The sequence below is a fragment of the Pleurodeles waltl genome, chromosome 5, assembly GCF_031143425.1.
Source record: "Pleurodeles waltl isolate 20211129_DDA chromosome 5, aPleWal1.hap1.20221129, whole genome shotgun sequence".
NCBI classification, from domain to species: Eukaryota; Metazoa; Chordata; class Amphibia; order Caudata; family Salamandridae; genus Pleurodeles; species Pleurodeles waltl.
This window is the reverse complement of record NC_090444.1, coordinates 56,689,665-56,714,198: the sequence shown is the minus strand read 5'-3', so window position 1 is coordinate 56,714,198 and position 24,534 is coordinate 56,689,665. Positions and strand designations below refer to the sequence as shown.

General features: G+C 45.0%; 1 protein-coding gene across 1 annotated transcript in view; it reads left to right on the top strand.

Annotated features, from left to right (window-relative positions):
* Positions 1 to 22,215, top strand: part of LOC138295330 (stewaprin-a-like) — a 105,065-nt gene extending 82,850 nt beyond the window's left edge. Inside the window, exon 3 of the mRNA XM_069233554.1 lies at positions 21,687 to 22,215. Coding sequence (XP_069089655.1) covers positions 21,687 to 21,706 — 20 coding nt within the window. The 3' untranslated portion in view covers positions 21,707 to 22,215. The remainder of the gene's footprint in view (positions 1 to 21,686) is intronic.
* The last annotated feature ends 2,319 nt before the right edge of the window (positions 22,216 to 24,534 follow it).

The window sequence follows — 24,534 nt, the reverse complement described above, 5'->3', positions numbered from 1 at the left end:
TCATGATAAAGGATCTTGCAAGGACCACAACAGACTGCAATGCACTGAAGATGGATTCCTGGACCTTAAGACCTGAAAAGGAAGGGGACCAATTTCAAGACTCGCTAAAAAGTCGAGAGGGGGAAGGAGCCCACTAAACCCCGGATGAAGGTGCAAAATGGCTGCCTCCATTTGGAAGAGCTGCAGGTTTTTGCAACAACAAAAGGAGATAGGAAGTTCTTCTTCATGCAGAAGCTGAAGGATGCAGAGTTGTTTCCTTGGCAAGATACTGCAAACGAGCCTTGCTATCTGCAAGAGTCGCGGTTGAAGAAAAAGGGGCTGCCCTGGCCTAGGTAGGACCAGGATATCACTACTTGGGAGAGGAGACAGAGGGGGCCCTCAGCAACATAGAGAATCCATGGAAAGGAAGGAAGCCCCTGCAGAAGTCCTCGAACACATGTTCAAGAAGACTGAACACAGTGGTCATCTCAACACTGCAAAGAGAGGTCCCACGACACTGGAGATCAACTCAGGGAAGCTGAGCATCGCAGGACGGATTGCTGGGGACCTAGGCTCGGCTGTGCATGCAGGATTTCTTGGAAATGTGCACAGAAGCCCTTGTAGCTGCAGATTACACAGTGCACAGGATTACTGTCTAGGGGGGAGGGAAGGACTTACCTCCTCCAAATTCGGACAGTTGGACCACTGAACAGGCTGGGTTAATTGGGTCCACCACCTGTGTTCCAGGGGCCATGCTCATCAGGATGAGAGGGGACCCTGAGTACCAGTGAAGCTGAAGTTTGGTGCCTGCTGCAACAGGGGGAAGATTCCGTCGACCCATGGGAGATTTCTTCGTGGCTTCCAGTGCAGGGTGAAGGCAGATAGCCCTCAGAGCATGCACCACCAGGAAACAGTTGCAAAAGCCGGCAGGATTAGGTGCTACAATGTCACTGGAAGAGAGAAGCGCAGAGAAACCCTAATGAATACTTGCAAGTCATAATCTGAGGAAAAGCCCACTGAAGAGACCCTAAATAGCCCTCAGAGGTGGATTGGCTACCTAGTCAGGTATGCACCTATCAGGAGGGGTCTCTTACGTCACCTGCTGGCACTGGGCACTCAGAGGCCTCCAGAGTGCCTCCACACCTCTGGAAAAAAGATGGCAGAGGTCTGAGAGACACTGGGGGACCTCTGGGCACCACCCCTGGGGTGGTGATGGACAGGGGAGTGGTCACTCCCCTTTCCTTTGTCCAGTTTCACACCAGAGCAGGGACTGGGGGTTCCCTAAACTGGTGTAGACTGGCTTATGCAAGGATGGCACCATCTGTGTCCTTCAAAGCATTTCCAGAGGCTGGGAGAGTCTACCCCTCCCCAGCCTTTAACACATATTTCTAAAGATAGATGGTGTAACACCCTGCTCTCAGAAGAAATGCTTTGTTCTGCTTTTCTGGGACTGGGCTGCCCAGATCCCAGGAGGGCAGAACCCTGTCTGTGGGGTGGCAGCAACTGTAGCTGCAGAGAAAACCCCAGAGAGCTGGTTTGGCAGCACTGGGGGTCCATAGTGGAGCCCCCAGGATGCATGGAATTGGCTCCCCAATGCCATATTTGGAATGGGAGGACAATTCCATGATCTTGGACATGTTACATGGCCATATTCGGAGTTACCATTGTGAAACTACATAGAGGTATTGACCTATATGTAGTACATGCGTGTAATGGTGTCCCCACACTCACAAAGTCTGGGGAAATGGCCCTGAACTATGTGGGGGCACCTTTGCTAGTGCAAGGGTGCCCTCACACTTAGTAACTTTGCACCTAACCTTCAGCAAGTGAAGGTTAGACATATAGGTGACTTATAAGTTACTTGAGTGCAGTGAAAATGGCTGTGAAATAACGTGTGTCTTATTTCACTCAGGCTGCAATGGCAGTCCTGTGTAAAGGTTTGTCTAAGCTCCTTATGGGTGACAAAAGAAATGCTGCAGCCCATATGGATCTACTGGAACCCCAATACCCTGGGTACCTAGGTACCATATACTAGGGAATTATAAGGGTGTTCCCGTATGCCAATTGAAATTGGTAAATGTAGTCACTAGCCTATAGTGACAAATTTAAAGGCAGAGAGAGCAGGAGCACTGAGATTCTGATTAGCAGAGCCTCAGTGACACAGTTAGGCACCACTCAGGCATACACATGTAGGCCACAAACTATGAGCACTGGGGTCCTGGCTAGCAGGATCCCAGTGAGACAGGCAAAAACATACTGACATACATGTAAAATTGGGAGTAACATGCCAAGAAAGATGGTACTTTCCTACAGTATACTCCTCATGTGACCCACCTGATCGCATGCATAGCACTTGCAGGGACCACTTTCTGCAGGTTTCCCTATAGAGACACATGGTTTCTTTTCAGCTGGGGGCTGGGAATCCGTAACTTGGGAACTAGGATGGGGCCTTTAGAGAACTTCCCCTGTTTACCCTTTCCCCACACTTCTTCTGATAGGGACCCTGCCCACCCTTTGTAGAGTCTCCCCATTCCTCTTCCGGATCCTGGTGCTTTCCCACCGGTCCACTTCCTAAGCAAGCTTCCTGGGGTCAGTCGGCTTGCTGTCAATTAGGTGCTAGTGCAGCTCTGGAAAACAAAGTCTATACAAGTGTTCCCAAGCAATCAAATTGTACAGCCCCCCATAAGTTGTCACCTTACTGCCCTTCATCCAAACCTCCAGTGACCTGAAAAAGAGTCAACACATTTTAATCAGGTTTGGGATTCTTTCTTCTTATAGGACCTAAACTTTTACTTATACTGTTAAGTAGTAAGACCATATCTGGTGTGTAGGGCGTGCTTCATGATAGAGTAAGTGAGTCGCTGAAGATCCCCTAAGAATGTCAGAGTGTCCCTCCCCTCTACCTCAAAATGCTTCCACAGACCTGTCTCGCAATGTGCCTCAGGGACCATGTTCATGTGTAGAGCAGACTCTTTCCCTTTGAAATACAGATAGATGTTGCCCCCTGTAATCCTTCACTAGGTCTTTAGGAATGTGTACCCTCCTCTCAGGCTGCACTGAGGTACTGCTGCCACCATCTCTTCTAGACTTGCTCCCCTGATCCAGGTCTCTCAAACTGAGCTCATGAGCCAGAAGCATATTTTTCTGTCCTAAAGCCAATCTTCACTCCTCAATCTCCATTTTAAGTTTCTCTAACTCCACTGGTGTACCATCTCAGTTTTTTTGTCCTGCAACTCTTCAGGGGTCAGACCTTTGGGTGAAACACTACTGTCTGCCCTGGAGACCTTCTCCCCAGGCAGTACAGGTTTACCCAATACCACATTATGGACACTCTGACACTCCTCACCCTCATCCTTCTCCTCTGTGTGCTCCCCAGCCTCCTAGGCTGCCACCTAGGCCCTCAATGCCCTTTGAAGCTCTCCCTTCCTGGCAGAGTTCTTGACTGAGCAGGCAGGGTCCTTAAAAAACTGCTTCAGTTGACCAACTATGTACTCCTCCAGTTTCTCAAATTCAGACACAGCCTTTGTAGCCACAGCAGGTGCATCCCCAGCTTGAGACATGTTAATGAGTTCACTCAAAAATGCAAAGTTTCAAAAATAGTTCAGAGCGTTCCCAACAGAAGTCTGAAAATCACAACAATTGGAAGGAGGAAAAATCCGAAAAGAGGAAATGCAAAAACAAGTAGTATGTGGTCACGTAATGGTCTGCACTGAAACAGTAGTGTACACTTAATCACTGTATCTCAAGTACAAATACAAGTTCAGTCCCAACAACTGGTCACCAATGTTATAAATGGGGTCCCTGATTGGCAGTCAGTTTGCACTCTGTCCAAGCAGGGACTCTCACTCTAGCCAGGCCAATGGATATACACACTTAGGATAAACCCTGCTCACCCATTTGGTAGCTTGGCACAAGTAGTCAGGCTTATCCCAAAGACAATGTGTAAAGTATTTGTACCAAAACACACAGAAATACAGTGAAACATTACAGAATAATAGAATCTTACTCCATGGAAACAATGGAAACATTGTTGTTAGACTAAGTACCTGGTTTGCATAAAAAAAAGCTGCATGACGAGGGTGCTTCAGAAAAGTCAGCAATGCATTGATTTCTTACTCGCAAATGAGGCCAAGTGTTGTTTCTTCTCCGGTCGGGTAGGCAATGCATCATTTTTCTCTCCAGTAAGAGAGTGATGCATCGATTTCCGGATGAGGCACCATGGATCCACGGAGGTTCATGGTGATTTTGACGCCAAGTGATGATGCATGAGAATTCTGGCTGCACAGTGATGGAAAACTACACTGTGTGAGGTTTGTTCCGTTTTCAGCACCCACAAGCTGGTGTTGCATCATTTCTCCAACCACGATGCAGGTGATGCCTCGATTTCCCAGCCACAATGCAGGTGGTGCATCAATTTCAGCCATGAGGTGGGTGGCACATCATTTTTACAGCCACATTGCAGATGGTGCATCAAAGTTTTCCCTACGTGGCTCCTGAGCGTGGATTTCCACCTTGGTTCCATCAGCTTTATCTTTCATCGGCCCTGGGTCTGGATAGGGCACCACTTGACAGGGTTGGAGTCTCAGCAGAGAGTCCAGGTGCTGGCAGAGAAAGACTTGGATGGCCCCGACACTTCAAAACAGGAGGCAAGCTCAGTCCAACCCCTTGGAGATACTTCACAAGCAGGGAATATACCACAAAGTCCAGTCTTTGCCCCCTTTCACAGGCAGAAGAAGGAGCTGCAGGATAGCTCAACAAAGCACAGTAGCAGGCAGGGGCAGCACTTCTCCTCAGCTCTTCAGCTATTCTCCTGGGCAGAGGTCCCTCTTGAATCCAGAAGTAATCTAAAAATCTGGGGGTTTGGGTTCACTACTTATACCCCTTTCTGCCTTTAAAGTAGACAAACTTCAAAGGAAAGCCTCTTGTTTACAAGATCCTTTCTTGCCCAGGCCTGGCTCCAGACTCACACGAGGGAGTTGGAGACTGCATTTGTGTTAGTGCAAGCACAACCCTTTTAGGTGTAAGTGACCAATCTTCCCTCTACTCAAGCCCAGATGGCCCATCAGGATATGCAGGCTATACCCCAGTTCCCTTTGTGTCACTGCCCAATAGAGATCTACAAACAGCCCAACTGTCAGTCTGACCTGGACAGGGAATATGTAAGCAGACAGGGTCACAGAATGGTTTGAGCAAGAAAATGCCTACTTTCTAAAAGTTACATTTTCAAACTGACAATCTGAAAGAAACAACTTTACCAAAAGATTCTTTTTTAAATTGTGAGTTCAGAGACAACAAACTTCACATCTCTATTTGCTCCCAAAGGGAAACTGCACTTAAAAGTTCTTTGAAGACAGCCCCCATGTTCACCTATGAGAGAGAAAGGCCTTGAAACAGTGAAAAACGAATTTGGCAGTATTTTACTGGGCACGTAAAAACACATCCCTACCTGTAACCGACTCTGCATCCTGCCCATTGGGCTACCTAGGGCCTACCTTAGGGGTGCATTACAAAAAGATCAGTTTTGTGCCTAGCAAGTGGGTACACTTGCCAGGTTGAATTGGCAGTTTAAAACTACACACACAGACACTACAGTGGCAGGTCTGAGCCATGTTTACAGGACTACTCATGTGGGTGACACAACCAGTGCTGCAGGTCCACTATTAGCATTTGATTTACAGGCCCTAGGTACCTATAGTGCACTTTACTAGGGACTTACTAGTAAATCAAATAAACCAATCATGGAAAGCCAATTACACATACAATTTACACAGAGAGCACTTGCACTTTAGCACTGAGTAGCAGTGTTCAAGTGCCCAGAGTTCCAAAACCAGCAAAAACAAAGTCCAGCACACAGTCAAACCAATGGAAGCAGAGGCAAAAAAGACAGGGGAGACCACGCCAAGGATGCCAGGTCTTACAGGCGTATAGTGTTCTCTGTGGCTGATGGGCTGAAAAATTCTCCAACTGTGGTGAGAGGAGCTGGGGGGCTTGGTGGTACTGACCTGGGCACCTGAAATGGTGAAGTGGATGATGGCGTGGTCGGTCTGTGGCGTGGCTATATTTGACGCTGTCTCTAGATATGAAGAACGGGTCCCGTGAGTGTTCTGTTTTATGTGTGGGGTCAGTGAGCAGTTGGATGAGCCTGATATTGTTTATACTCTCCAGGAGAATGGTGATTTTGGTGTCTTTGGGGTCATCAAGGTGGAAGTTGAGGTTACGGAATAGGATGTAGCCTTTGGAGTCGATGGTGAGAGGGGTGCTGAAGTTGGAGCTGGTGTAACAGAAGGTGGGTCAAGGTCCAGGGGATTGATAGGCAACGGTAGGAGGTCCAGGGAATAGATCATCAAGGGAGCCTCTAATGGTCTTCTTAGCGTCAATTAAAAGTGAGAATTTGAGGTGTTCATGATAGGTGTGGGGTAGTCCTCCGTGGCAATGCAACAGATACTTTCCTTGTGGATGATGGCTATGCCTCGCCCAAGTTGGTTTGTGCAGTCTTGGATTATCATCTTGTAGCTGACTAGCATTGCCGTGGTGATATTGGTGTTTGAGGAGGAGTTGAGCAAAGTCTTGTGATGAAGAGCACGTAAGGGGTGAGGGTGGTGGTGGGGTCCTACATTTCTGTGGAGTGTTTCCAGAGGGATCATGCATTGAGTAGAAGGCGCTGAAGCAGTTCAGGGGCATTCAAGTTCCTCAGGTTGGGTGAGGTGAGAATTCCTGTGGGTGCAAGGGGTCCTATGTTGATGGAAAAGTAGCAATCTTGGCAGATGAAATGTTCTTTAGTTGATCTGGAGGATATGGTGCAACAGTTGTCGTGGCATCTAGGATCCACGGCTTGCAGCTCATTGATGGAGTACCGGTATGGAGTAGGAGTGCCAGGATTCCTGGAGATGGGTGGGGTTCTGCATGGACTGGTGCAGACAGACTTTGATTTGGCAAGCCTTTGGCATGTCAGCAGCTTGCCTGCTGAATGCAGCTGCAGTATTGCCTTCATTAAGCAGGTCCTGGTGGAGGGTCACGGAAGGCAGTGGGTGCAGCCAGCGGGTGATAGAAAATGGGCAGAAAGGGAGCAGCAGGAAAATTCTAAAGGACCGACCGGGAAAGACAATGAACAATACAATGACAATACAATGAAAATACAATAAAATACAATTGCAAGCATCAATAATGAAATCTGGTCTCTATGTGGCACAAGATATACATATGTCAGATAGGTATAATAGGCAAATGTCAGTGTTTTTTTATTTTTTTTAACATTGCTTAGATTTTAACTATCTTCCTCATGTGCTACTCCACGTCGTATCATGTGAAGTTCACAGTTGGTGATATTTTTTCTGCTGGTTATTAATTTGCTCATCAACTCATTTAATAGATGTATATATTTTTTTCACTTACAGAGAAGCCTGGGGCATGATTAACAAAGGTGGACTTACACCAATAGTCTAGTCTAAGTTTAGACCAAAAGTCAAAGGGGCTGATTTAAAAGCCTCCTGTGCCTCATTGAGCCACATTAGCATCATTTTTTTAATGCGAATGTGGCCCAATGAGGTCAAAATCTCTGCACCAAATTTACAAAGTGGTGCAATGGATGCATTGAGCCACTTTGTGACCCTTTGCACTACATTCTGCCTGTGCCAGTCATAATGTATGCAAAGGGGGCGTACCCACATTACAGAGGCCAGAACGTGGTGCAAAGAAATCTAAGATATTTCTTTGCATCATTTTTATTGGCAAAACCATTGTTTTTTAATCGGCATCAATGGGCTTTGCAGGATTAGCGTCAACATTTTTTATGCTAATCTTGCGAAGCTCCGAACTAGTGTAAAAAAATTTGACACTAGTACCCCTAATTACCGCCATGGTGCACCATATCTTAAATACGGGGCACACATTGTGGTATTCAGGAGGTGTTAAGGGGCACAAGAAAAGTGCCATTGCACTGAGTGCAGCTCCACTTTTCCTAAATCAGGCCCTAAGTTTAGACCTAAAGTCTAATTTTACTCATAGTAAAGTTAGACTTTCAGTTTAAGTTTAGACTTGTGGTCTAAATCTAGACAAAAAGTAAATTGAGAGTGCTAACCACCAGCATTTAAGATAAATCTGCTGCTGAGCATCTAGGGTAAGAGGCTCTGAGCTACTTGAATTCGAAAACAAGAGAACATGCATGTGCACGCTTGTGCAGACTGTGTGAGTGAGACTACTCTCATATATCTGCAAGGATAATGTGGTACCCAGGGACTGGCCAGTCTAGAATGCTCCACCCCACTCAAAAACTCATGCACAACAGATAGTGATTAGAAGGCATTGGACCTGGGAGTTAAGGTGGTAAAAGAATGCCCAGCCGAAAGGAGATGCCACTTGATGAAACTGCAAGGATGGGGTGAAAGACTGGAGTGGGTCTCTCCAGGGCCAGTGATGCTGGCCCCTTTGTGACCCCTAAGAAACAGTTGGAGATTTGACCTGCTGTAGAATCATGTACAATTTGCTGGAGACTTCTGTGGACTAGGTCTGCAGCTGAGTGACTCCTATCAGGCCAATTGCCACTGACCCTACAGACATCTAGGGACCCTGCAGGATGGGTAAACCCAAAAGGCCGTGGAGTGCGTCAGAGAGAGTCTTCTATTTGTTGATTATGAGCATGCTGTGCAAGATGCTCATACAAGCAGGAGAGAGCACCAGGAGTCAAGTAGAGAACAGGTCTGAAGGTAGAACAGAAATCCATCTCTCAAGCAAAAGTGCTTTTGCATGCCTAAAGGCTTGGAACACATGCTACTGGTGGCTAGAGCTGGCTCCCAGGAGCAAACTGAGCCAAAATTGATAAAAATCGACTGTATGGGTAGGACATATCTGCAATTAAAGTTGAGTTTCCTGGGGGGCACCAAGCATGAAATGGAGCATATAGCACTCTACTGGAAAATCCTGAATACCCAAAAACCTGAATGGTCCTACAACTTTTCTCCCCTAGTATGTGAATGGGGAATGAACCTGAGAAGAGCCTCACCTCCTGAGCATATTTATGTCACGGGGGCAACAATATCCCCTGTGGCCTGCACATCTACAAACCATCCTGGGGACTCATATCCAGGGTTGAAAGTCACAGGCCCATGGCACATTATAGGCCTGCCATGCCCATGTCAGGAGAGGTTGGGTTCACCAGCTCTTTTATCACTGCCAGTAGCCAGTAGCCAGTGCAGTCAGGAGACAGTATTGCTTCTGTCTACAGGCTGGAAGAGTTGTGGTTCCCACCACAAATTGGGTTCTCCTAACTGCCCTCAACTCAAAAACGAGTCTGTGGGTACCAAAATGATTTTGCACAAGGCCACAAAATTAATAGAAATAGAACCGACATGGAGGCAACTTATCAAATATTAATCAGCAGGTGCTAGGAGGTCTCCAACAGCCCTAGTGATGGTTCTATCAACTGAAATATTGCTTCCTTGTAGACATACATGGAATTCATGAGCACCAATAACATTTTGAAATGAGTTGTGGGGGACTGCATGCCGCATTTTCTGAGAAGAGGCCCCGTCAAAAGTTGACCTAACTTTTCCATGGAGGTATAATTATGGTACCTTTCAAAGCTGTCCAGGAGCTTTGTCTTATATGCTCTAGAGTGCTCAACCTCTTTTGGAGGGACCTAGGGTTGAGGCAGCACCTTACTGAAAATAAAGCAATATTAATATATTGCTTTGTTGACAATATTGATGTTTAACAATGAAAATGTTTTATATTACTATGAACAGTATTGAGTGAAATTAGGTTGGACACAGGGCCTGGCCTGTGGTAGGTCCTGCGGCCAACCCCTCAATTTTAAGCAATGCCACATGATCGGTCAACCTCCCAACAACACAGCAATCAAAGTTTTCTTTTTATTAAATATTTTTGAAGTCCTACAGTTCTGTGGAAACACAGGGTGGTCTATGCTATCTGCTGCAGGTTTCCTGCATGCCTACCTGGGGAACTTCTGGACTTATGCAAGAGATTTTGGTTTTGAGAGCTCCTGCCAAACTCCTTGGTACCTCAGGGCTGCTGAGTCTCATTGTATCAAGTAGGCTGATGGGGGAAAAAAAGCCCTCATAACCAATCAGATTGCTATATTGTGGACCTGTGGATTCCCATGGAACAAACCGCACAGATATTTATGTTTTGAACTTTCATTTCTAAAAAACATCTGATCACATTTTCACTAAATAAAATAAAAAAATCATGCTTTCTGGGTTAAGATCTAAAAAAAGAGAAGGGGACAGGGTAGGAACATCCTGATGCACCAGAGCCAAAAAGCATTTAAAACAAAATTCTAGTCAAAATAGCTAAGGATCTGTGGATCTCATGAAAAATTACAAAAAAGCACCATCTACCACACTTGTTTATAGTTGAGTGCCTGGGTGGGCCAGGTCATAGGCACATATATAAATATAGATTTTGAGGAGGGAGTTCACATGAACTCCCTCCCCATGGCTGATATTGTCCCCAGGGACCGTCACCTGCTTGGGGGCAGACCAACATTAAAAGGAGCAAAGGGGGGCTGTGCAGCTCCCCTACCAGACTGTTTACAGCCCCACTGACCACCACCTCCCCGGAGCAAGGACGAAGTAATACATAGGAGGCAGACCCACCTCCTGGGACCAGCTCAAATTACAAAAAGGTAGAGAGGAGCTGTGTGGTGCCTCCTCTTGGTCCATGTTCTGTACTGGGGACCACCACTTCCCCAGGGCAAGACCTGCAGAAACAAAGGAGGGGAGATGCATGGCCCTCCTCCTGGAGTCATTAATGGCCCTGGGGACTGCCACCCCCCATGGCCAGCTCCCTATGTCCTGAGGTGCCCCCCTGAGGGACATAGTTGTATGCTGGCTCTTGTTGGGAAAATTGACAGCACCCGCCAAGGTAGAGCAAAGAAGAGAGAACAAACATTGACTCCCAGAGGCAGGAGCAGGAAAACTGCAACCGCTTGCTGGGAGTAGACTTTTCATCAATTTTCCTGCTTGCCTGAAAAAAAAAAAGTGAGCAGACCCTGGGGCTAAAATCAGCATGCACCCTCTGCCCCTGAACTAATCGGCTGGACTCAACGGAATGGGGTTCCTGGAGCCAAAAATTAGCCCAGGGAGGGGGATATGTGCCCCCCCTCCCCTTTTTTTTTTATTGGCTGGACCCTTGGTGACAGGATCCTTGGGGCCAAAATCAACCAGGGGAGCATCCCTTTTACTAATTGGCTGGCCTACAGGGATAGGGTCCTCGGGGTGAAAATATGACCAGGAAGGGGGGTCATGCTCCCTTTTTTGTAAATGGGCGGCCAAGGAGATTGGATCCCTGGGGCCGTAATTTGCCCAGGGGGTGCTGGGTGCTCCTTTCCCAAGTAGCCTACGTCTGGAGAAAGGACCACAGGGGCTGGTGTTGGGTGCCGGTGGGGAGTTTGCTGCAAGGCCTGGCCACAGGCCACTTCCTATGCCCAACCTCTGGTGTTCACAGCTGAAGACTGTGGGCCTGATTCTAACTTTGGAGGACGGTGTTAAACCGTCCCAAAAGTGGCGGATATACCACCTACCGTATTACGAGTCCATTATATCCTATGGAACTCGTAATACGGTAGGTGGTATATCCGCCACTTTTGGGACGGTTTAACACCGTCCTCCAAAGTTAGAATCAGGCCCTGTGTGTGGTACGGGGTGCCTACAGGGAGTTGCGCACAGGTCCTGGTAACAGGCCATGCCCTGCGCCAAACACCTACGCTCATGGCCGAAGGCAGTGCATGGTGCAAGGTTGGACTAAAATAAGGTAAATAATATTTAGCATTAAGAAATCAGAGAAATTCACTGAAGGAAGCAAAGGTTAGGTTAGAAATTCACTCAAAACCAAAGGCTATCAGGACTTTACAGTTAGGTTCAGATTTTATGTGGAAAAAAAACAAGACATTATAACTCATGATCTAAGTACCTATAACTTGCACACTCACCATGCGCTCAACTCACATATTACATCAGTATTGGCATGTTCTTCAACATCATTCATAATATAACTGCAACATTCACTCTAATATTAGTGATGAGAAAACTGTGCATGGGGGGCACAAGCTTGGCCATGAATGGCAGGGAGTTGGTTGCAGGGTCTGGCCATCAGCCAGGTCCTGTGCCCAAACCCCCGGCATGCAGCCAATCCCACATTGTGAGTCTGTGGGTGGGCGTGTGAGTGGCCAGGCCACTCATAAATAGAATAAAAGGAGGAGGCCGTGCACCCCCTTCTCCAGGTCAGTTTTGGTTCCTTGGGATCCCATCCCCTGGGGAACAGCGAATTATTGGAAGTTGAGGGGGACTGCATGACCCCCCTCCATGGGCTGATTTTGACCTTGGGGACAGGCTTGTTGCCAGGAATATTTGTTTTGGAGAGAATTGCCTCAGTAATAACAACATCAAGAGAAAGTTCCAGGCAGGTCATATTGCCTTAAAGTTTTCAGAAAAATAGCTACTATTTTGATGTGATTTGAAAGCAGATGATGTATTTTCCTTTGCATTTTAATGCTTATAATGCTTATAGTACACGGGTCCCTGAGGATGTTTGGTAAAAATGCACAGCAAATTATTTATTTTAAAGCATGTTATGTAAAAAAAATCAACATCATTTTAATTACCATTTTACAGGATGACGCAGGATGGTCAGGTTTTCGATAAGAGGGCTTGGGAACATTAATGGGCATTGGGGTGCATATAGCATTTGTAAGCTTTGCTTTGCTAGTTAAAATGTTTCAAGGCAACTTTGGGCACTCCACCCGAGGAGTTTTGTCTGATGTTGTGGCAGATGAAACATCACACAGCTTATTGGGACATTTACCATAGCCGCCACTGGATATAATTAAAATGCAATGTTACAGGAGATTTGGGAAATTTTCTAGGAAGCAAAAATAAAAATGAATAACATTACTAAAAATTGGGCAGAAGAAAAACATATTTTAGGTAGTTTCTTAACACCAAGGAGTGTCAGAACAAACCCTAAATATCAAGAAGTACCTCCTGGAAAATATATGTCACAGTATAGGATTTCATGGTAATATTATAGAGATTGAGTGTGCATGAGCGTTCTAAAAATTTTGTAACTGCTTCACGTCAGTGACAGATTCTTACTGTAATAAAACACCTGTGAGAGCTCTACGCTAACCCAATATTGCCAATTTTCTATTAGTTCATCTCAAAGTTCTTATGTGGAACTTTCTTCAGGTTTCAAAAATATCCAATGTGTCAATCCTCAGTTGGAGTGCCCATCCACTTTTAATTCAGTTATAGTTACCTAGGGCCGACTTTTAGTTACTTCAAATCACAGTAACTATAACTTATGAATTTCTATGGCTTTGTGCTAGTAAAATCTGAACCTAGCTATAACGTTCCTGTACCCTGTGGTTTCTTAAGAGGATTACTACATTTTTTTCAAATTCTATTTCCTCACTATAACGTCCTTGTAACCTTTGTTTTTTTTCAGTGAATTTCCATGTTTTTTAACGTTAAATAATATTTAATAATTTTAAATTTAACCAAACATTGTTGCCCATGGCCTTCAGAAAACCCTTCATAAGCCCCCAATCCCATGCCACACACAGCCTTTGGCTTTGGGTTGGGAGACGGCCAGGCATCTGTAGCCTACCCCTTATAAGCACCCAAACCAGCTCTGCATGGAAGCGGTTGTCACAGACCAGGCTCTGTGGCCACGCCCCAATGAGCAGCCAACCTTGTGCCAAGAATGGCCTTTAGAGGTGGAAGTTGGGGGGTTAGCTGATAGTGTAGTCTGCAGTTATGCCCTGATGCCAAACCCACCATAAGCATCCAACCCTGTACCACTCACAGCTTTCAGTTGGGTGTAGCAGTGGTTGCCACAAGGGTGGGTCTGTGGCCAACCCCCAAAGAGCCCCTCGATCTGCCAGATTTGGACCCCAGCCACCCCATCCCAATGCCAGGCCAATTTTTGAAAAAGGGAGGGGGGCTGCGAGGCCTGGAAAGATTTTGGTCTCAGGGACCACAATCTCTGGGGCTTGGCCCATTATGAAAGTGGTTGGAGCCACGTGGTCTCCCTTCCCAGGCTGAATTTGGCCCTGGGGACACTATCACCCAGGCCCAGCAAATTAACTTGTGCCCTAAGACAACTATAACTCGCACCCTTGCCATGCAAATCATCAATATTATTTACTGCAAATGTTAAAGTGATATTATCAAAGATATCGTAGAAGATGTCATGAGTGATGTTATATCTGGGGTAATTAGCAGTAATTGAGGAGTGAACAAGGTAGAGTTACCTTATGTCACAAATTATAATTATTTCAAATAACTTTAAATATAACAGCTAGATAGTTTTCTGTGTGTAAAATCTGAACCTAACTATAACTTCCCTGTAACATTTGTTTTTTATAGAATTTCTTAGATTTTTTTGTATTCTATTTCCTACCTATAATGTCCTTGTAGCCTTTGTTTTTTTCAGTGATTTTTTAGGGTTATTTTAACATTATGTAAGATGCCTGTCGCAATGCACGGTGAGGGAGGTGGGGTTGGACACAGGGCCTGTTCTTGCATTGTGCTTCCCCCACCCAATCTTGCTGCTCCTGAGCCCTTCCTCCTTGCCATTCACTGTCCAAGTCCAAACCCTGCTCCCTCATTACAGCCCTGTGTGGCTGTTGTTCTGCCACTGTCCTTCCCACCTGGCCTGGCATGAACTGTAAGCTTGCTGCCACATCCACCTCCTCCCTACTCTCCATTGTACTAGCCCATACACCAGTCCCCTCCCTCCTGACCTTCATGGTCTGCTATGCAGCAACCTGTCTGTCCAGTATAGTCATCTTACTGCCCTTGCCTCTTTCACCTCTGCTTTCCATTGTCCATTTGCATGGCCCTGTCCTCTTCCTATTGCTTTTCATAGTCCGTTGTACTGGACTGCCATCCTTCTTGCCCTGTGTGGTGTATTGTGCTGCTGCATCCTCTGACACCTGCCCTGTAAAGTCACTTTTGTGTCCCTGACCATCTCCTTCCTGGTTTCTATTACCTAACTCAATTTTCCTACCCATATCCCCTGCCCTCTGTGATCCAATCCAATGTACCTTACTTGCCAACACTTTGAACTTGGAAAGAGGGAGATTTCTCAAAAAGAAAACCTGATGAATTGATTTTCCCCATTGACTTACATTGAAAATGAGGATAATTTAGGCAGGAGGCAGATACAAAAATTCCCTTTGGCCTTAAAACATCAGGTGTCCCCTACCTGAAATGGGTATGTTGGCATGTTTGGTTGTACAGCCACTGCCTCTTCCTTCTGCCCTCAATGGTCTGTTATATTGTTACAGCCTCCCGTGACTGTCCTGCATTGTTGGTTTGTTGCCCATGCCACCTTTACCCCCACCCTTCATGGGTCCATGGTGCTGTCACTGACCCTCCCGCCATCCCAGCATGGTCAACTTGTTGCTTCTTCACCCTCCTCCCTTCCCTTAATTATCCAAGTCTGTGCCCCTGACCCCTGCCCCCCCACAGTATTTTAATGAACAACTAGATTGCTAACTTACTATGGTGCATAGTTCCCAGAAACTGGTGCATCAGCACTGATGCACTGGTTGTCTGCCTTCGACCCTGTCCCACCTAACGACACTGGGTGTGCCATATTAACCATGTACCATGACAGTTGTTAGGCCAATAGCATCAGAATCTTTTATGCTATTGCAGCACTTTGCTGCTCTAGCATCAAAAACTTTGTACATTTTGTGTCTCTTTTGATGTGCAGAGGACACCTTTTGTGACTACAAAAATGCTTTGCCAAATGTACAGACATCCAAACAGTGATTATCCAGAATTGCAGTTCATGTAGAAATCGCCATTTGGAAGAGTTTTTTAGAGTGTTTAGAACATCTATTAGAAATACCGATTTTCAGTGATATGAATCAAGGTTTTGCAACCAAAAAGCAGTTGAAAAACCTGGATATTTAATTATTTTGCACACAACTTATGCAATATAATCTGATACTGGAATTTTATCTTTCAAATTTCTCAAATAAAATTCAGCTTTATGTTCAATCGTTCAAGTTTCATATGAGTTCCATGATGCATTTTGATTTAGCTTAACCAATTCCCAACACTTTAACATTTCTAAACATTCTTCTTTTTTAAAGCCTTTCATAGGGTTCGGTCTCCCAATTTACCTTCCCACATTAACTATCCTCCTAGGTTTCAGGATAATCTTCAACTATTCACAATGTACTGATCAATATTTCTACTTTCTGTCAAGCCTTTAGCTATCTGAGGTACAGCATCCATAAATGTGCTTTTTTTCACTGTCCATGCCTGGAAGCAGCTAAGCCTCACTTTTGGTTACTCTCATTTTCAATTTCCATCCTTCTTTCTAATAGGTTTTTGACTCCAACACTCTTGCAGATCTCTAGTCCAGCATCAGTGCTTACAGCAGAACCTTTTCTGATCACCTCCTCTCTATATATACAGGCTATTTTTTTCACGTCTTTGTAGGAAAGTACCATTACTGTATGCATGTTTATTTTTGCCTGTGTCACTGGGATCCTGCTAGCCAGGACCCCAGTGCTCATATAGTGTGCCCTGTATGTGTTCCCTGTGTGGTGCCTAACTGTATCACTGAGGCTCTGCTAACCTCAGTGGTTATGCTCTCTCTGCTTTTAAAATTGTCACTGCAGGCTAGTGACTAATTTTACCAATTCTGATTGGCAAACTGCAACACACTTACAATTCCCTAGTATATGGTACCTAGGTACGCAGGGTATTGGGGTTCCAGGAGATCTCTATGGGCTGCAGCATTTCTTTTGCCACACATAGGGAGCTCAGACAATTCTTACACAGGACTGCCACTGCAGCCTGAGTGAAATGACGTCCACGTTATTTCACAGCCATTTTACACTGCACTTAAGTAACTTATAATGCGTGCACTACATATAGGTCAATACCTATATGTAGCGTCACAATGGTAACTCTGAACATGGCCATGTAACATGTCTAGGATCATGGAATTGTCACCCCAATACCATTCTGGTATTAGGGGGACAATTCCATGCATCCCCGGGGCTTCAAAATAGAGCCAGGGTACTGCCAAACTAACTCTCTGGGGTTTTATCAGCAGCTACTGCTGCTGGCAACCCTCAGACAGGTTTCTGCCCCCTGGGGCCTGGGCAGCCCAGTCCCAGGAAGGCAGAACAAATGATTTCCTCTGAGAGAGGGTGTTACACCCTCTCCCTTTGGAAATAGGTTTCAAGGGCCCAAGAGGAGTAGCCTCTCCTGGCCTCTGGAAATGCTTTGAAGGGCACAGATGGTTCCCTCCTTGCATAAGCCAGTCTACACTGGTTCAGGGATCGCCCAGCCCTGCTCTGGCATGAATCTGGACATAGGAAAGGGGAGTGACCACTCCCCTGACCAGTACCTCCCAAGGGGAGGTGCACAGAGCTCCTCCAGTGTGTTCCAGACCTCTGCCATCTTGGATGCAGAGGTGTGAGGGCACAACAGACACCTCTGAGTGGCCAGTGCCAGCAGGTGACGTCAAAGACCCCTCCTGATAGGTGCTTACCTTCCTCTGCGGGCTATTTAAGGTCTTTCGTGTGGGTATCTCACCAGATACCGAATGCAAGAGCTCACCAGAGTTCCTCTGCACTTCCCTCTTCGACTTCTGCCAAGGATCGACCGCTGACTGCTCCAGGACGCCTGCAAAATTGCAACAAAGTAGCAAGAAGACTACCAGCAACATTGTAGCGCCTCATCCTGCCGGCTTTCTCGACTGTTTCCTGGTGGTGCATGCTCTGAGAGCGGCCTGCCTTCACCCTGCACTGGAAGCCAAGAAGAAATCTCCTGTGGGTCGAAGAAATCTTCCCCCTGCCAACGCAAGCACCAAACTTCTGCATCACCGGTCCTGGGGTCCCCTCTCATCTTGACGAGCGTGGTCCCTGGAACACAGGAGATGGATCCAAGTGTCCCCGACAGTCCAGTGGCCCTTCTGTCCAAATTTGGTGGAGGTAAGTCCTTGCCTCCCCACGCCAGACAGTAATCCTGTGTACTGCGTGAACTGCAGCTGCTAGGGCTTCTGTGCACTTTTGTAAGACTTCTTTTGTGCACAGCCTAGCCCAGGTCCCCAGCACTCCGTTCTGCATTGCCCAACTCGCTGAGTTGGACTCCGACTTCGTGGACCCTCTTCTGTTGTGCTGAGTCGACCATTGTGCTCAGATCTTCTGAATGCCTGTTCAGGTGCTTCTGCGGGTGCTGCCTGCTTCTGCGTGGGCTGTCAGTATTGCTGAGTTCCCCATCTGTCTCCTCCTCCAAGGGGCGACCTCCTGGCCTTCCTGGGCCCTTGCAGCACCCAAAATCCTCAACTGTGACTCTTGCAGCTAGCAAGGCTTGTTTGCAGTCTTTCTGCGTGGAAACAACTTTGCATCCTCCAGCACACCGTGGGACATCTTCTGACCAAAGGAGAAGTTCCTGGCACCTTCCGTTGTTGCAGAATCTTTGGCTTCTTCCACCAGGAGGCAGCCTCTTTGCACCTTCATCCAGGGTTTAGTGGGCTCCTGCCCCCCCTGGACACTTGTGTGACTCTTGGACTTGGTCCCCTTCCATTACAGGTCCTCAGGTCCAGGAATCTGTCTTCAGTGCTTTGCTGTCAGTTGTTGTCTTTGCAGAATCCCCTATCTCGACTTTACTGTATTTCTGGGGTAGTAGGGTAAATTTACTCCTACTTTTCAGGGTCTTGGGGTGGGGTATCTTGGACACCATTCGTGTTTTCCTACACTCCCAGCGACCCTCTACACACTACACTAGGCCTGGGGTCCATTTGTGGTTCGCATTCCACTTTTGGAGTATATGGTTTGTGTTGCCCCTAGGCCTATTGTCTCCTATTGCATTCTATTGTGTTCTACAGTATTTGAACTACTTTTCTAACTGTTTACTTACCTGATTTTGGTTTGTGTGTATATTTTGTGTATATTACTTACCTCTTAAGGGAGTATATCCTCTGAGTTACTTTTGGCATATTGTCACTAAAATAAAGTGCCTTTATTTTTAGTAAATCTGAGTATTGTGTTTGCTTATGATATAGTGCGAAGTGATATAAGTGGTATAGTAGGAGTTTTGCATGTCTCCTAGTTCAGCCTAAGCTGCTCTGATATAGTTACCTCTATCAGCCTAAGCTGCTAGAACACTTCTAATCTACTAATAAGGGATAACTGGACCTGGTACAAGGTGTAAGTACCACAATGTACCCACTATAAGCCAGGCCAGCCTCCTACAGTCTTCAATTCCTTGATTGTATTCAGATAAATCCATGGTTAGGCACCACTTTAGCAACTATTTTATTTACTATGCTTCATTGTTCTTTATCATTAAACAATAAGACATCAGCCACACAATTCATATTACTTGTATCCACATCTGCGACTGCCTAACAATGTCCTTTGATAGTTCCATCCTTCATAGGAGTTCCATATACAACTCTTGTCGAACTCACATCTCAATGGACAAAATAATACATCCAGGAACCTCATATTTTATTACACTTGTGGAGGCAGCCTCAATACACCATATACCACCTGTTTGTATTGTCCCTTGTTTCTTCAACAGTGAGCTTCCCCCAGATGCAGTGTATTGTTCCATGCTCCTTCCTGCTTCCACATTTTCCTTCAATGCTCACATCCCACAGAAGACTCTTACTCCTTCTTTTCATTTTGTACCCACTTGCAATCTTTTCCTACTACCTTGAAGCTAACCTGCTATCCCAAAACGTCATCACGCCAACTTGCACATGTAAAGAATGGACCCTTTTGAGGACAAAAATAACAAAGCATTGGTGGATATCTACATCCCTGTTTAAATAAACTATAATGTTTTTTCCATTTCTCAAACCTTTGCACTAGTGCACCTAGAAAGCTGCGCCAAGCAGAGTTACCTCATATAACTACACATGTCTTGTGACATCTCCAAGGTGATCCTATGTAGAGTATTCTACACAGCATAGCTTTCTGCTCAGGGAAATAGAGCCCCCTGCATAATCCCACTCTTCTGCCTGTGGAGAAGGCCCTTTCCCTACACCTGCATCAAATGTGAGGATGGTCCATCCCCCTTCCCATCAAGGAAGGAGAGTTACTGCAGCTGTTGGCTAGAGTACATTTTCCAACCATTTCCAGGATTGGAAAGGGTCAGACTATAATTTACGTTTATGAATGTTTACACATTCTTAGCCAGGCATTGTAGATTTCACTGTTCTTGAAACTGCAGAGGTAAATCCATTCAAGCCGGTCTGGAATCTAGAAAGGTGTCAATTAATGTATTCCCTAAACCATAAACATGTTTGCATCTCAACCTTTGTAACCCAATATGTTCTTCACACAGAGGGCCAGATTTGCAAGGTCTTAGCGCCACCGGAGCATCAGTTTCACTGACGCGTGGTGCTTTTCACTGCACCATATTTAGATGGAGGCGTTAAGCCACTTTTTGTAATGCCTTCTTCTAAACATGGGCCCCTTCAACACAATTTTCTGCATCAGAGGGGCGTGCAATGGTGGTTGCTGTGGGTGTTCCACCCCAACACCCATTGCTTTTGATGCTACCCCAGATTTACAGGAAGACATAAATCTGAGGCAATGCCAAAATCTAACGCCACTCTATGGGTGGAATTAGCATGACACAACAAGGAGGAATACTTTTAATCCTCCTCGTTTTTTGCTCTTTCTGCAGCACACATAGAAAGAGCAAAAGGCCATGAATGATTGTGCATGTGCAGGAAGGTGCACTTTCCTGCACATAAACAAATCATTCCAATCATTCCAATATGGCACTTTGGTACTTCTACGTGTGCTGCATTTTGCAGCACACGTAGAAGTGAAAGATCACCAATGTGGATAGTTTATGTGCAGGAAGGGAAAAAAAAACAATCTATTCCCTCAATGCAGACACCTTTGCACTATGATGCAAGGATGCCTACATTGAAACAGGCAGCTTAATTCAGCACCGGCCTGGGGGCAAACACAGGGGTGCTCCGTATTCCTGTAAATATGGCACATCCCTGTGTTTTAAAAGCGGTGCGGTGCAGCTCGGCACTGCTATTTTTGGCACAGCAGTACGCTGCGCTGCTCCACTTTGTTGTAAATCTGGGCCATAGTGTTTATAAAATCTCCTGACACTCTTCAAATTGCTTTCCAAAATATCCAAAACAAGCTACATGGGGAAATGCAGGATGATCTGAAGAGTTTGGGCTTGAATGTGGTAAATGCAGTGATGTTGATATTTTACAGTGAGCAGAATGAATGGGGATAGACTTTGTGTAAAGAGATTTAGGAGAGCTCATAATACCTGAGTCTTTGCTTTCATGGTCTTCTGGCGTTTATCAACATGTCAGTGAAGAATTATACACATTATACAGGTGAAGGGCCTGCACCAGCTCTTTCCCTGCTGAAACTGATGTTGAACCCTATCATTTGTTTCATATATGATAACATTACAGTAAATATGATTTTGTTTTTGTTTGTTAACTTAAAAGCCAATAGAAATAACCAACTAGTGCATACTGTTTAATTGTACAAAGACTGGATCCCTCTGCATGAGACCTGCCACAAGTGTTTTGCACCCACTAACCAATAACAAGCATCTGTGTATGAAGGATGTTACACTGGGATTCCTTGTATGTGTAGTCAGTGCATGTATCATAGTGCACATATAGTGATTTGTGTCTCATGCACTGTGCTTGTATGTTTACAGATTCCTCCATACCAGCCTGAATCCACCCTCACATGAAGAAACTCCTGGGACCAGAAGGATTGTGGTCCACGCTTCCACCGCGGCGACAGGAAACTCACCATCTTTAGTTTGTTTTTGTAGCAATGGCCTCTTTGGTATTGAGGGAAGCTCTTCATTGCTGACCTCTTTCACATCTTCATTGCTTGGATCACCTAATTGATAATGCTTCATTTATTGTCAAATATTATTAATTGGCTCATGGAATCAAAAATATGTGGCACACCTTCAAGGCTAATTATTCTCTTTTATGCAAACATCCACTTGTCTATTAAAATCCATTTAGTTGTTATTCTAAATATTTCTCTTAACATCAAGAAATTTTGACTTTTCTAGTGAATTTCCCATCCAGTAATCGATCAAGCCTCGATCTTGTTTTTCTCGGACTGTATTACTTATTTTAGGAGCTACGCCAATATGCAGGTGTTCACACTGTAAAATAAAAGGATGATTGTTGTGATGCATCTCAAATAAAGTTAATTAAAGATTACAATATGTATTGTCCTTAGTTCATCAAATCCATTACACTTTGATTCACTTTAAGTTCCATCTTCCTTTGTTTATGTAAAACATAACTTTTGTATGTATTGTAATCCTTAATTTCAATCTACCTTGGGCCTGCTGCAGTAAAGCATTCTTATCTATCCAGAGCCTGTGCTGTGTAAACATCAGGCTTCAAAACAGGAACCCTTAAAGTGCAAAAGCACCACAAACCCCACCCATATTATCAGCACAAACACTCTAACACTGTGGAGCACAGCCAGCCAGCTGGCAGGAGAACTGATCTTTTGGCATATCAAAAAACATTTAACTCTATGAACAACTCTTTGAGAAAACAGCAAGGAGGATATTTTCTGGCTTCCCAGTGGAGTGGTTGTGCCGATTACACGGCTACCATTTTTTACGGTCAAGCCTGCGTCGCATGCGCTTGAGCATGCGTTTCGCTTGTGAGGCGCTTTAGTAAGAAAAGGGCTCCGAGCCCCGTCCATGTCACATCGTGTCTTTCATTGGTTCGTGGGCTTGCCTTTCAAAATCTTCTTGCTTTCATTAGTGGAAGGCATGCATACGTCACGCCTTTTCCGGTGGTTAGCCCTCCTCAAGCGCAGCAACCAAGCACTGAAAACATGCGAAGCTCGCTGTTTTCCGTCCCGTTTGTGGACTACTTTTTCTCTTTTTTGACAGCGCGATCTCGCTCGGCAGAAGTCGAGTGCTTTCCACGACATCCACCCTGTTACATATTTAATTGCACTTTTGCCGGTTACGCAGATGATTACACTTTTGCCGATAGGTTTCACTACGAGTGAACTGTAGCAGCGTGATCGCGCCCTTTTTTTCCATTTAATGTGGCAAGAAAAATCTGGTTGGGAGTTTACAACTGCTAATAGCTCTAACTCGGAGAAATGCGAGACCTGTTGCATTGCAAATGCTTGTGATGACTTGAGATGTTTTCGTCTCACAGTCGTATTGCTTTCTGAGGGAAATTAGTAGATTAAAATAAAAAAAAATACAGCATGGCAATTAGCAGCCACTGATTTGCAAATGTGATTGAATTGGCAGCAGCGCACATTTTCTGATTTCAGGTACACGTGTTGTGTGATCTGCGTCTCCTACAAACGAAATTCTGGAATCCGCGCGGCCATCTGGAAAAGCTTTGTTTTGTAGCGTTAATTATTAATTATGTTCACTAGTGAAGGGATTGAGATTGAGGGCTACTGTGATGCAATAACTGTCATGAGTGTGTTCATCTTTTGTGCCACATTATTTTTTGTGGCTATGCAATCAGTGACACAGTAATGTGAATATTCTTTAGCGTTGTCATTAAGGGCATGTGTCTGACACTGAAATTTGTGATGGGCCAGTGATTGTGATGTAGAAATTATTTTGCACAATAGTTAAGAAAAAGACGAATTCACTTGTGTGATAATTGTGATGGCCATTTTATCTGAAATATTATGTGTGATAGACCTAGGAAATGCCTTAATAAATGTGTAAGAAATGTCTTCTGGCACAATAATTGTAGTGGTCATGGTCTACTGCCCCCTTTACTTTGACAGCACATTTCACTACGAAATTAACTGTACTGAGTATATTTTTCTGAAGCATTAATTATAATGAACGTGTTTATCAAATAAGTTTGTGATGGCCTAATCAAGTGTAAATGTAATTCTGACTGGCATATTTTATGGCTTCAATCTGTTCTATTACTGGCATATTTTAAACTTGCATAGGTGTACAAGGGTAATCTCTTCAGTTTTTGGAAATCCTGATGTTCATATCTCGTAAGCACTTAATCTGAAAGGGAACTATGCCATGTCACTGTTGGCATTACTGTATGGCACAATATTGCAAAAGACATTATTTTATTGTTTATGGCCAGTAGTTCTATACAAATCATTATTCATGATGAAGATAATTTATTTTGTTAGAGTGTTTTGTATGTTTACTACTCCTGATGAGTATTGTTTTCCTTCGTACATTAATATGTACAGAAATCATGTAAGTGACACATTTTTAGTGTCGAGCGGGCAAGCGCTCTGGCCTGTTGTAATCTCTGTGGGCTTTGAACCACGCCCATTCTTGCTATTCATTCTCTGTTGTGCTTATTTTAAATACTTCATTTTTATTGGCCCATTTTGTGAAATGTCCCTCCTTTGTGTGTCCAGTTCCCTCCCAGGCAATTTCACTTAGTGAACATTTTTGTTGGCCATCACACTACATCATGCTTCCTCCTGTTACAGTGTGTGATGGCCCCTCCCCTGGTTTAGTTTTTCCTTTCATCCCAGCCGTGATCCTTTTTAGTCATTCACGCAGG